This window comes from Callithrix jacchus, chromosome 12 (genome assembly GCF_049354715.1).
Source record: "Callithrix jacchus isolate 240 chromosome 12, calJac240_pri, whole genome shotgun sequence".
Classification (NCBI taxonomy): domain Eukaryota; kingdom Metazoa; phylum Chordata; class Mammalia; order Primates; family Cebidae; genus Callithrix; species Callithrix jacchus.
In genome coordinates, this window is record NC_133513.1 from 97,984,362 (window position 1) to 97,996,509 (window position 12,148).

Genomic DNA, 12,148 nt, shown 5'->3' on the forward strand with positions numbered 1-12,148 from the left:
GTCTATTTGCTCTTAATCTGAGAACAAGCCCAAAGCATTGAACTGGAGTGTTGTACCTTGACTTTCAGATCTCTGGCAGAGTGAGAGACTCAGAAACCTTTAGCTTTCACCTGTTTTTAATAGACTGCACTAAGGAGAAACAGAATAGGCAACTGAATAAAGTGACATATTTGTCAATGATATTGTAATACTCATCTAGCAGCAGGAAAGGGTGCATTGTGGAAAGATATCTGGGGAGGGTTTTGACATCTCCAATATTAATGTTGACTGGTTTAGACATAGATAAGCTGACAGGCTTTTGAGAGTATGAGCTGACTAAGCATAGCCTCTGCCCAACTTCTGACTTCCCCGGGTGTCCTTTGCAATTTGCAATATACCATTAAAATTAGGACCACAATTATTCAATGTTCCCAGGAGTTTCCTGCAGAAAGCATTACAAGTTTTTTTTTCTTTTTAATATATTGCACCATTTATATGTTGGTAATCTCTAATCTTGGACACAGACAATTCATTTACAGTGAATGGCTAAATCATAGGAATTTGATTGTATGCCTTTCTCATCCTAAGGCAGTGGCATGTTTAGTTTCCTCATGGTATATAACCATCCAGTGAAGAGATGAGAGAGTTCGTTCAAAGCAGCAATTGTGTTTGGCAAATTGACAATTATCTACCAACTGGTGTTTGCTCTGGTGGAATTCATATTGGTTAGTAGAGTGTGTTTTCTTAAAACATTATCAGAAATGCAAAATGCATGTAAAATATAAAACACAGTTGTGCTCTTATCCTAGGTAATTATTTTTTTGGGAGGGGAATAGGCTCTGGCTCTGTTGCCCAGGCTGGAGTGTAGTTGTGTGATCTCGACTGCCTGGGTTCAAGCAATCCTCCCACCACAGCCTCCTAAGTCACTGGGACTGTAAGTACATACCAGCACACTCGGTTATTTTTATTTTTCATTTTTGGTAGAGATGAGGTTTCACCAAGTTGCCTAGGCTAGTCCTGAATTCCTGAGCTCAAGCAATCTGCCCATTTCAGGCTACCAAAGTGCTGGAATTACAGATGTAAGCCACCATGCCTGGCCTTAGCCTGGATAATTTAAAGATAAAGGTAAACATTTATTTAGCACTTATGTGCCTGGTACTGTGCTAAGCCCCTTTATTCATTATCTCATTTAATCTTTTCAATAGTACCATGAGGTAGGTACAATTGCTCTCTCCTTTTTTCTATAGATGAGATAACAGACTTGGAATAATTGAGTAACTTCTTTCTGTTTAAACATGAAGAATCAGTCTGAGGATTTGATCCAAAGACATCTGCATTGACAGCCTATAACCTTAACAACCTGCAAAGCCATATTTGAAAAACCTCTCCTCTGCCTTCAGCACACATACCCACTACAGGTCTTATGTCAGGACAGGCTGCATAAAGGATCAAAGCAGAATCATGAACAAAACAAAACTGTCTAGTGGGATCTCTGTCCTGTTTGTATTGTCAAAATTGCATAAATGTAGAACTCACGGTATCTTAACAGCCGTTGCCATAAATTATACACTATATACCTATAATTAAACATTGAAAGGTAAGCTTGTAAATCTCTTTGTTTTTGTAGAAACACGCTATCACAACTTTACCAAGAGTCACATGTCTCATCTATAAATTCAGTCCATAGATATATTTAATTTGGGTACAGTGCTTTTAAATGTTTTGAGTCTTCAATGTTTTGAGGGAATGATGTACACTTGCCAATTTGACACAGTCTTCACCAGTCCTTGTCTGGCCTTGTCTGCCTCACTTGCTCACTTTAGCTGCTTTGCCCTCACAGGCATTGGGATTTGAAATCCATGTGTAACAAGAAAAATTTGAGTGAGCATGGGATTATTTTCTTTATAGATTTGGTACGTGAATATACAATACACATATTTTACCTCGAGGCTTAACTTCTAACAAAGAATTTGCTCTCTGATCCTATTTATATAAATAGTATGGCCTCCTTTTTAATTTTTAGCACCTACAACTAACCTATATCTTCCTCTTAGATTTTTTTTTGAGATGGAGTCTTGCTCTGTCACCAAGCTGGAGTGCAGTGGCGCAATCTCACCTCACTGCAACCTCCGCTTCCTGGGTTCAAGCAATTCTTCTGCCTCAGCTAGCTGGGACCACAGGCACGTGCCACCATGCCTGGCTAATTTTTAAAAATATTTTTAGTAGAGATGGGGTTTCACCATGTTGGCCAGGATGGTCTTGATCTCTTGACCTTGTGATTCACCTGCCTCGATCTCCCAGAGTGTTGGGATTACAGGCGTGAGCCACCATGCCTGGCCCCTCTTAGATTCCTACTCATTTAATACTTGACGCTCCTTTGGTCAGAGGTCGAGATGAATGAAGAAGTAATGAGCTGTCTTGAAGCTGCTATTTTTGGCAGGTTTCTAAGAGATGCTTTAAATAATTGTGTGTACGTGTGTGTGTGTGTGTGTGTGTGTGTGTGTATAGAGCATGGAAGATGTGGGTTTTGAGGCAACTAGAGGAGTAATAGGCAAGTTGCTTTTCTCCTAAGCCTCAGTTTCCTTATCTGTAAAATATAAGTCATGATACCTACTTCACATGATTTGTATAAGATTTTAATAAAAAATCAGGTAAAATGCACAGCATAGTTTGGAAATCCAGAATATGTAGGTGTCTATTTCCCTTCCTTTCATTCTTCTCAAAATGTTGAATAGAGACACACTGCCAGTGATATCAAAGTATATCAAATAATTTCTGATGAGAATGTCAGAGAAAGGTAGTAATAAAAATGTACTCTCACCAACAAAAGCTCCATAAAACTTCCACTCAATGTCAGTATGCTTTATTATATATAAATTTCTGTATGTGTGTGCACACATAAATGAAGCATCTATGTATATGTTAGTGTATGTATGCTCACATATGTGTGTTATATGTGGATTAATGTGTGTTTGGGTACGCAAGTGGGCTTGTGTGTGTCTCTGTGCATGTGTGCCCAGAAAGAAACAGAGCCAGGAGAAGAAAAATCATTTTACAAGATATTCAATGGTAACCCTCATTTAGTATATGGTAACTCATGGTGTATAAAATAAAGTTCATTTATGATGTTGGTCTTATCTTCTAATTAAAGTCATAGGCATGAAGCTTTTTAATACCTGCATAAAATAAGCAGTTTAATTTTTATGCATCAGGGGAAAAATGATTTCATTGCCTGTTACGTAGACTATTGGTACATGATGTGAAGCAAGTGAGGCCAGTTATGAAAGCCTCTTTTTTAAGTTTTTGAGACAGAGTCTCACTCTGTCACCCAGGCTATAGTGCAGTGGTGCAATCTCAGCTCATTGCAATCTCTACATCTAGGGGTCAAGTGATTCTCGTGCCTCAGCCTCCGAAGCAGCCAGGATTACAGACGTGTAGCACCATGTCCATCTAACTTATATTTTTAGTAGAGATGGAGTTTCACAATGTTGGCCAAACTGGTCTTGAAATCCTGACCTCAAGTGATTCACCTGTCTCAGCCTCTCAAAGGGCTGGGATCCCCGTGTATTCGTCCTCTTAAACTCTACGAGCACCACAGATGCTTCCTCAAAGGTTTTCTCAAGGGCAGCTTGAGTGCTTTGACCAGTTTTCCCCAGCCCTTCATAGTGCCATGGGAAGACGGAGTTATTTGGTCTATGATTAATCTAAGAGTATTTCCCTGCATTATTCGCACATGAGGTGCGAAAATAAAAAGTTATTTTACTGCTCCATTTCTTAAAAAATCTGCTGATAGCTAGTGATGACCTATTTCAATAAAGCCAAAGCAAATATTTGAGAAAAGAAAGTAAGCTTGTCTTAGAAGCTGTAAAGGAATAAAAGTGGGAAAGGACTATGAATCTTAGCACTTAAAAGGCCTAAATTTGTTTTAAAGCTTATTTTATAATACTAATATATGATCCGGGTAACATTTTAAAAACCCTGCTAGGTAACACTTTTATAAGGTATGGAAATTTGGGGACTGTATTTTATATTTTGGACCTTATGGTTTAGACTGCATGATAGAAAATTCGTGGCAACATAGGCAAAGACGAGAAAAACTGTAAGAGGAAATAAATTCACTTGCTCATTTAGGAACTCAGAGAAGTTGAGTTGAACTGAATAAGAAAGTCCAAAAGGGCTGTGCTGCTGAAGATGCCAAAGACATAAACAGGGGTGCAGATTTTGCTAGGATATTTTAAGGATTTTTGAAATATAGGAAGATTGATTAAGCCATTGAATGATTTTAAGGTAAGGAATGCCAGAATGAGATTTGTATTATAGGTTGATTGTTCTGGCCACAGTGTGAAACATGGATTGGAAGGGACAAGGCTAATGTGGTGAGACTGGCTAGAGGTTTCTTGCAGTAATCCAGGAAAGAGATTAGTGTGTTTTGAACTAAGACAATCACAATGGGTAGGGAGATAGTGGATGTGGTGTTAAGAGTTAATTGAAAGGCAAAATACATGGGGCTCACAGACTTATTCTTTCAGGAGGTGAGAAAACAGAGTCAAGGATGAATCTCGGGCTTTTGCTAAACATGTATAATTGGTGGAAACACTCATGGAGCTAGGGTATACTGGACAAGCAGCAGGCCTGGGATCAGGTACCACCATGGGGCACCTGGAGCTCAAGGTGCTTGGGGGCATCTAAATAGAAGCATCTCCTAGGCAGCTGAGCTTTCAACTCTGTGACTGAGACTCGGAGATTTAGGAGTTGTCCCCAGGAGATGATAATTTTAAAAAGGAAAAGGAAAAGAATCAGGAATGGAAGGGGTCACAGTAATAGTAAATCGAGTGAAAAAGAATAAAGTTAAAATGGAGGGTTAAGGAGTGGCCACATTTAAAGGATAATCAGAGAAAACTGAGTATCCAAATGAAAATGAAAAGGAAAAAATAGACGAACATGGTGTTATGGAAGACCCTGGAAGAGAATGCTTCAAAAAAGATGAAATTGTGGTATCAAAGGCTGCTATAAGTTTAAATAATGGAAAAGTCTGAGTGTCTAAGTGTTTATTAGTTTAAATACTAAAAAGTCAATCATATATTTAGTGAGATCAATGTAATTGTGGTATTGTGGGTAGTGGCCAGATTGCACTGGCTGGAGGGGCAGTTTACTAGTAATCATAGCTATCACTGTTAAGAATAAACATTATGTTGGGAAGCAAACAGGCAGATCGCCTGAGGCCAGGAGTTTGAGACTCCGTTTGAGACTCCTGGCCAAGACGGCAAAACACTGTCTCTACTAAAAAATCAACAACAACAAAGAATATACATTATGCCATATGCTCAAACCCAGTTTGGATATTATCAGACTCAGGTTATTATTGAGGAAACTGAAGTTAGGTAACTTTGTCAAGATGATACAATATTAACAGAGAACTATTGGGATTTGAACCTGCAGTCTCTGATGGCAAAGATTTTTCATGACAGTATTTCTGTCCATTTGACTGAAAGAATGATAAACCTTCGGTGGCAGCAATATTTGCCCAAGGACCTTTGGGGCTATATTGCTTTGGAAAATATCTTTAACAAAGGAATCATAAAGCCACTTAATTAAAGGCATAAAACAATTCAGAAAGAACAAAACAAACAATGGGATCGTGGCAGCATGGCAGTCGGGGAGGGAGCTTCTCATGACTAAAGAGCAATATAGGAATAGTGCTGTGATGAACAGTGACATGGAGAAGGGATGGGGGTGGGCAAAGAGAGAGAGAGAGAGAGAAAGCTCACAAGCCTAAGGTCAGGAGACAGAAGACCACAAAAAATGTTCCCAGCACTTTAAAGACTGAGATAAAAAATGAAACCTCCTTCTATATGCAGACCTAGTCTTGCCCCCTATTTTCACCTCAATGCAACAATGAAGTACTAAATCAGGAAAAAAGGTAATACAAATATTTTATACAGAGGCCCGATGCCCCTTTATATGCTGTGGTGTGCAAATACAGATGACTTATTTATGATAAAAGTTATTGTATTTATTCTTTCCTACTAACTCTGTATTTTTCCCTCCGTTCTTTCTTTAGATTATGCTTCTCAGTGATCCTGAAATGGAGAGCAGCATACTGATCAGCTCAGATGAAGGGGCGACCTATCAGAAGTATCGACTCACCTTCTATATCCAGAGCCTGCTCTTTCATCCCAAGCAAGAGGACTGGGTGCTGGCCTACAGTTTGGATCAAAAGGTGAATAAATACTATTTTCATTCACATCTTGTCATCCAGGTACCACCATGTGAAAATCACTTGTTTGCTCAATCCAGATTTTGGATGGAATTTAGTGACATTTCGTCGTCCCAACCCAAATCATTCCATCAGTGATTTTCTCTGCAGCAACTAACTTTGGTGCTCTTAAGTATCAAAATATGTAGACAGGTATATTTCACTTATTGACAATGCTATTATGTCACATTTTAAAAATGACTTTCTCTATAATTTTACTCATTTGACCTTATTTAAAACAACCCTGTGAAAGAAGTAGGACATACGTAATATTTTATAGTGACATAGTAAACAAAGGTACAGAAAGGCTAAGGTCTTGTTCAAACCCTCCAGACTAGTAGCTGAGGAGCCAGGGTTTAAGTGCATGTCATCAGATTCCAGATCTAGGCATATTCCATCACGCCATGCCACCTTGATTGGTAACATTGGAATATACCGTTGATCTTAGTTCAGTAATAGAAGGGAAGCTTTAAACAAAGTCCATTTTGTTAATTTCTAAAAATAATGTTAAAAATCTAGTGACCCCAATAAGACCTCCTTCTTGAGCTCCAAATCCATATATTCAGCTGCATACATAACATTGTCTCTTGTATGCCTCACACCCTTTCAACTCAGTGTATCTGGAAATAAACTGGAGATCTCTCCCCAGCCTAGCTGGCTCTCTTCCAGCATTCTCTAATTCTAGCCATTTAATTGCAAAATTAGAACGTAGGGGGTATCTTTAATATTTTCTTGTTCTGAACCCTGCCATCTGTGATCCATCATGGGACCTAATATCTTTTGATTCCATCCACTTCTTTCTGTTACCACTTGTAAATATCTTTTGATTCCATCTACTTCTTTATGTTACCACCACCACTCAAATGTAAGTTTCATTTGTTATCTGAATGATTGATTGCTAGAGTCTCTTCCAGTGTGTTCATGCTACAACCTGAAAAAGATATTTCCCAAATATAATGATTGTGTACCTTTGCTTAAACCCCTCTCACATTTCCTCTTTGTTCAGAAGACCACAGTCCTCAGTAGATAATACCAGCTCCTGCCTGGTCTGGTCCCTCCTTCTCTGTTATCACTTCCCATAGAATTATCTTTTTTCAGTTGCTTGCCCTACCTGTCCCCTTTGTTCCCTTCCCTGTGCCTGGAATCCTCTTCTTTAATGTAAGCCTCATGATCATCAGATCTCAGATTCAGCATCACTTCCTTAGGACACCTTCCCTAAACTCTCTGACAAAATCAAATCCTTTTTGATGTCCTTTTACGTAGCACTGTGTACCCCCTATTCAGAACATTTGTCACAGATGAGATTTTGTGTTGATTTTGGGGTCACCTGCATTCTTTACTAGATGACAAGCTCTATCTTGTAATCTAAAAGGCAGGGCCGTTTCTTGTTTTACTCACTGTTGTAGCACCAGTCCCTAGTGTAGTACCTGCTACTATATCAGTCATCAGTGTCCATCTGTTAGATGAATGAATTAGCAGATGAATGCTTAAATTCTGTAGCTCTCTATATTTGATCAATTTATACTTAAGAAAAGGGATTTTAGATTATCTCCTCTTTGTATTTCCTGACATCTCCAGAATCTTAATACAGTGCCTGATGCCAAACTATTACGTAATAATATCGTGGAATCAATCAGTGAAAGGAAACAGATAATTCTGAGCACTGTCTTACATAGAGATATCCATAGAACCACCTTGGTTGAAATAGCTTCTTCACTCTGCTCTCTTAAGGTTGCTCTTCAGTGTATGTTTGAATATGTGATTGTGAATTATTATTATTTTGTGTGTCTGTGTGTGTGTGTGCGCACATTCAATCATGTGATGTCAGCACCTTTAAACAATAATTTCAACATAACCTTTCTATGTCTCGTTAACCAAGCCTCATGGTGGGCCCCAGGTGCTTAATGCAATTCCCTAAGGACACCCACATGACATTTGCAGAGGAAAAGCCATTGCAAATACATTTCTTTCATGGCATCAAGTGGATATTGTATGAAAGACTTAGTCAAATGTCAGATAGTCTGTGACTTTAGAGGCTCAGTATAACCAGAAATTTTGAAACAGTATTAAAAAAAGTAAATTATTCAGATGTCATTAAATGGTTGGATGGTAATTTATTTATAAGCTCAGAACTCTTAAAGCTTATTTTTATTTGTACAGAGACAAACTAGGTTAGAGGAAACAGACTTCTCAAACCAAGATGTTGATAAACCAAATGCAATATGTCTCCTGTGTATCAGGAGTATCCTTTTCCTACATCTCCACAGCACTGAGAACATCTGGGGCATTGTTCATGAAGTGCCCTCGTGGATATTATGCATTCAAAATACTTTCAGACTTGGTGGCTGCTCTTTCGCTTAGCAAAAATATTTGAAAATGTGGCAGTGGGTGTTGATGGATTTTTCTAATCACACTGCACATTTCTAGATGTATTATTCCTTGGGTACTCTTTCTTGTTGACATCTTTTGCATAAACTGGCTGAATGTTCTTCAGGCCCATAAAGTTTCTAACCAGTGCTTGGCCATTCTTCTTTTAAATAAATGATGTGTAAAGGCAGATGATGCCCTTGGCAACACTTGCAGAGATGGCATAAAATACCTAGCCCCAGTCATCCAGGTTGCAGAAGAGTTTTTCTTTATTTTGGGGGTAATTTAGCGGTTTAGAGTCAAGGAGAATGATGGTGTGCAGCAGCAAATGAAAATGCAAGTGTAGTTGAGATTGATATACAAATGTGTTATTTCAGACTAGAGCCTTCTCTGATGTGCATACATGAAGGCAGCTGTTTCCTTCTAGAGAAAATGAAAAGTGCTAGCATTAAGGTAACTGCAGCATCAAAGGGAGATGTTTGTGGTAAGGAGTGAATCGATGTTTCCATTATTGTGCCTTTGATGAAATGCACTAGCAATTTCTTTAGAGTTGGTAAGGCTATCTCGTTATGTTGTATGTATTACAAAAGACCTAATTGAATGATATTTTAAAGGGACAATATCCAATTGCTTTACCTTCCCAAATGCTACCCCAAAGCTACAAGAGACTTGCCAGTAGATCTCACTTGGTAAAGGTACTGCTGGAGAATTAAGTAAGGACAGACCTTTTGGATAAAACAAAATTGCATCTAGAGAGATGTGCATCACACTCTGCTAGTTGAGATGTGGATTTTGGGTTGTGAGTTAACTAGAAAATGTGTCTACCTGATACTGGCCAAGGCCTGGGTGTGGGGAAGACGATCCAAGTCCTCCAAAGCTGCAAAGGGGTGGGGGGAGTGGGGGTGGTGGGGGCAAATGTACCTTCCACTTGACCCTGCTGGAGGGTCATACCTCTGCAATCCTGATACACCCAAGTCTTTCTACTAAAGTCCTTTCTGATTTTTTATCAGTTTAATTTGGCCATTCAATCAATTCCTTCTATTCTGACCATCATACGAGCTTCCCCATTCCTTCTACTCCCATGCCAGCTCCTTCTCTATCCTATAGATTCTCCTGCCATCTTGCATTTTAATTTAAAAGGACTCAATAAAGATAAGATATTCATTCTTGGGTATTTTTGAAGATATTTTACACAAATTTTTGAAGTTTAAAAAAGAAGAGGAAGTAATAGGTTATGGTTGACCAAACTGGAAATGACAAAAGAAAAGCTCCCTCCCTCCATCATAGAACAAAAGCTCTACTACTTCTTTTGAGGGCTGTGTCTTTGTCAGTTATTTAAGTGGTAGGATTCTCTTTGGTTTCCATCAGGCTATTTCCTCACCGATGACTGAAACAGCTTACATTGTGATGTGTTTAGATTAGCTGGAGGGCTCAATAATCTTATTAAAACTAAGACTTTTGGAAAGATTTTGAGATAGGTTTTGAAGACAATGCAATCCTAGAAATAGATAGCTGCTGTTCTCACTGCTGTACAGAGCTGAATGTTTAAACATTCCTCATTTTGACAAGAGACTTCAGTTTTTAAAAAAATGGGCACAAGCTCATATATTCACAGATGCATACATCCTGGTACAGGGGGCCTTCTGTAGGAGATGGAGAGCTGAAAATAGTAGTTTTTTCTGTGTGAGAGGTAGGATTGCAAAGCTCTCTAATACCATTTATATTCTTGGCAAAATGAAGCTTTAACAAATACAGCTGGCTTTGGAGATCAGAGATGAACTCAATGGGATTTCAGAATCCATTGTTTTCAGACACTTCTGGGCTACAGTGATCTAGAATTGCCAGTAATTTTGATGTAAAAAGCACTTTCTGAAACACTAGCACACATAATGAAGGGTTGCTGTTATAGTATTAATAGTTGGGGAGTGGGCATGAAGCTAAGGATTTTTGTTGATCGTCTCCTATCAAACAAGCTCAATAGTAGCTGACAGATTGACAGACTGGTTAAGCAGCTGATGCAGTGTTAGGCGTGCGTGGTAGCTGGCAACACAGGGCCCAGTACAGAGGAGGTGCTTGTCCCACGCAGACTTTGCCAATTGGACCATAACTGGGGCTGCTACATCATGAGCAGGTGCTGGAGTGTATCTGGAGTGTGGAGGGCCTGAAAATTCAAAAGGAAACGTAAAGTTGTACTTCTGGAATACCGGATCCAAAGAAACTGTGCCTTTCATTTCTATCCTCATTTAAAACCCTCAGATTAAAAATGTAATTGTGTTGAGATCCTCCGGGATTAGTAGGCGATGATAACTTTCTCAGTAGCTATTGGCAGAAACAGGCTTCCTGTCTCCTCACCTGGTAGAGATAAAGCTGCTGCGGATTAACTAGGGATGACTACAGCTTTGAAGCTTTTCCTCTGAGGAATAGGAGTGGGACTAAAGGGCACTTTTTATTTAAAGAAAAACATTGTATTTTTATTAGGTCCTTTTCCATTCTTATAAAAATCATATATATATAATTTAAGAGAAAGAAAAATGTCTAGCTCTGCTCACCTACAGCAAGTGGCCTCTGCTCTTGCAGGTGTCTCATCAGTACAATGGAAGTGTGCTATCTCCATCACCATAGAAACACCAGGAGGTGCAGCAACCACTTAATGGGTGTGGCCCATAATCAGAGATACCCTGTAAAACTTCAGTGTTACCACTCATCTATTTGAGCCAAGCTCTGAATGACAAAACTGGTTTAATGTTAATGTTAGATATGAACTTGTATTCAGTGACAGAGGTGCAGTAAGGATCTCCATTCATGTAGTGTTGCTTACAAGATCATTTGTTCAAATGAACAACCTTTAGCAAAACTATGGCTCTGGTGGCCTATGTCTCCCAAGCATGCCTTTTTTTTTCTTTTTTGATTTTTTGAGATGGAGTCTTGATCTGTTGCCCAGGCTGGAGTGCCATGGTGTGATCTTGGCTTATTACAGCTTCTACCTCCCAGGTTCAAGCGATTCTTGGATTCAAGCCTCTTGAGTAGCTGGGATTGCAGGTACCTGCCACCATTCCCAGCTAAGTTTTGTATTTTTATGTAGAGATGATGTTTTGCCATGTTAGCCAGGCTGGTCTCAAACTCTTGACCTCAGGTGATCTGCCCTCTTTGGCCTCCCAAAATGTTGGAATTTATAGGTGTGAGCCACCCACCGCACACAGCCCCAAGCATACTTTTTCTATATGATGTCCTAGATTTTCTGGCCTCCTTCTCTATCTTCTGGGTATCCATTTTAGTACCCTGATACATTTCTTTGAGGAAAAATCACATTTGCTAAAATTATTAATGGAAGATACAGCATGTATATGCTTTAAGAAGGGTACTCAGGCAGGCAACAGTACCTTTCCCAAAGCAATTATGTTCCCATGGTAGAAATTCAGCCATGGCAGTGTTTTAGTGAAGATAGGTGGCTCCAGCCACAGGTGGTCCAGGAGGTGGAGCAGTGTAGCCTCATGGTTTTCTCTGTGTTCTTCCATCTGCTTCCTCCGTAGACTGATCTTGTCTTTA

The 12,148-nt window shown here is 39.2% G+C and overlaps 1 protein-coding gene across 1 annotated transcript in view; it reads left to right on the forward strand.

The window, feature by feature from the left end:
• The window catches only part of SORCS3 (sortilin related VPS10 domain containing receptor 3), a 609,733-nt gene that overhangs the window by 314,572 nt on the left and 283,013 nt on the right, over positions 1-12,148 (forward strand). Inside the window, exon 4 of the mRNA XM_002756582.7 lies at positions 6,041-6,199. Within this exon, the coding sequence (XP_002756628.3) occupies positions 6,041-6,199 (159 nt within the window). The remainder of the gene's footprint in view (positions 1-6,040; positions 6,200-12,148) is intronic.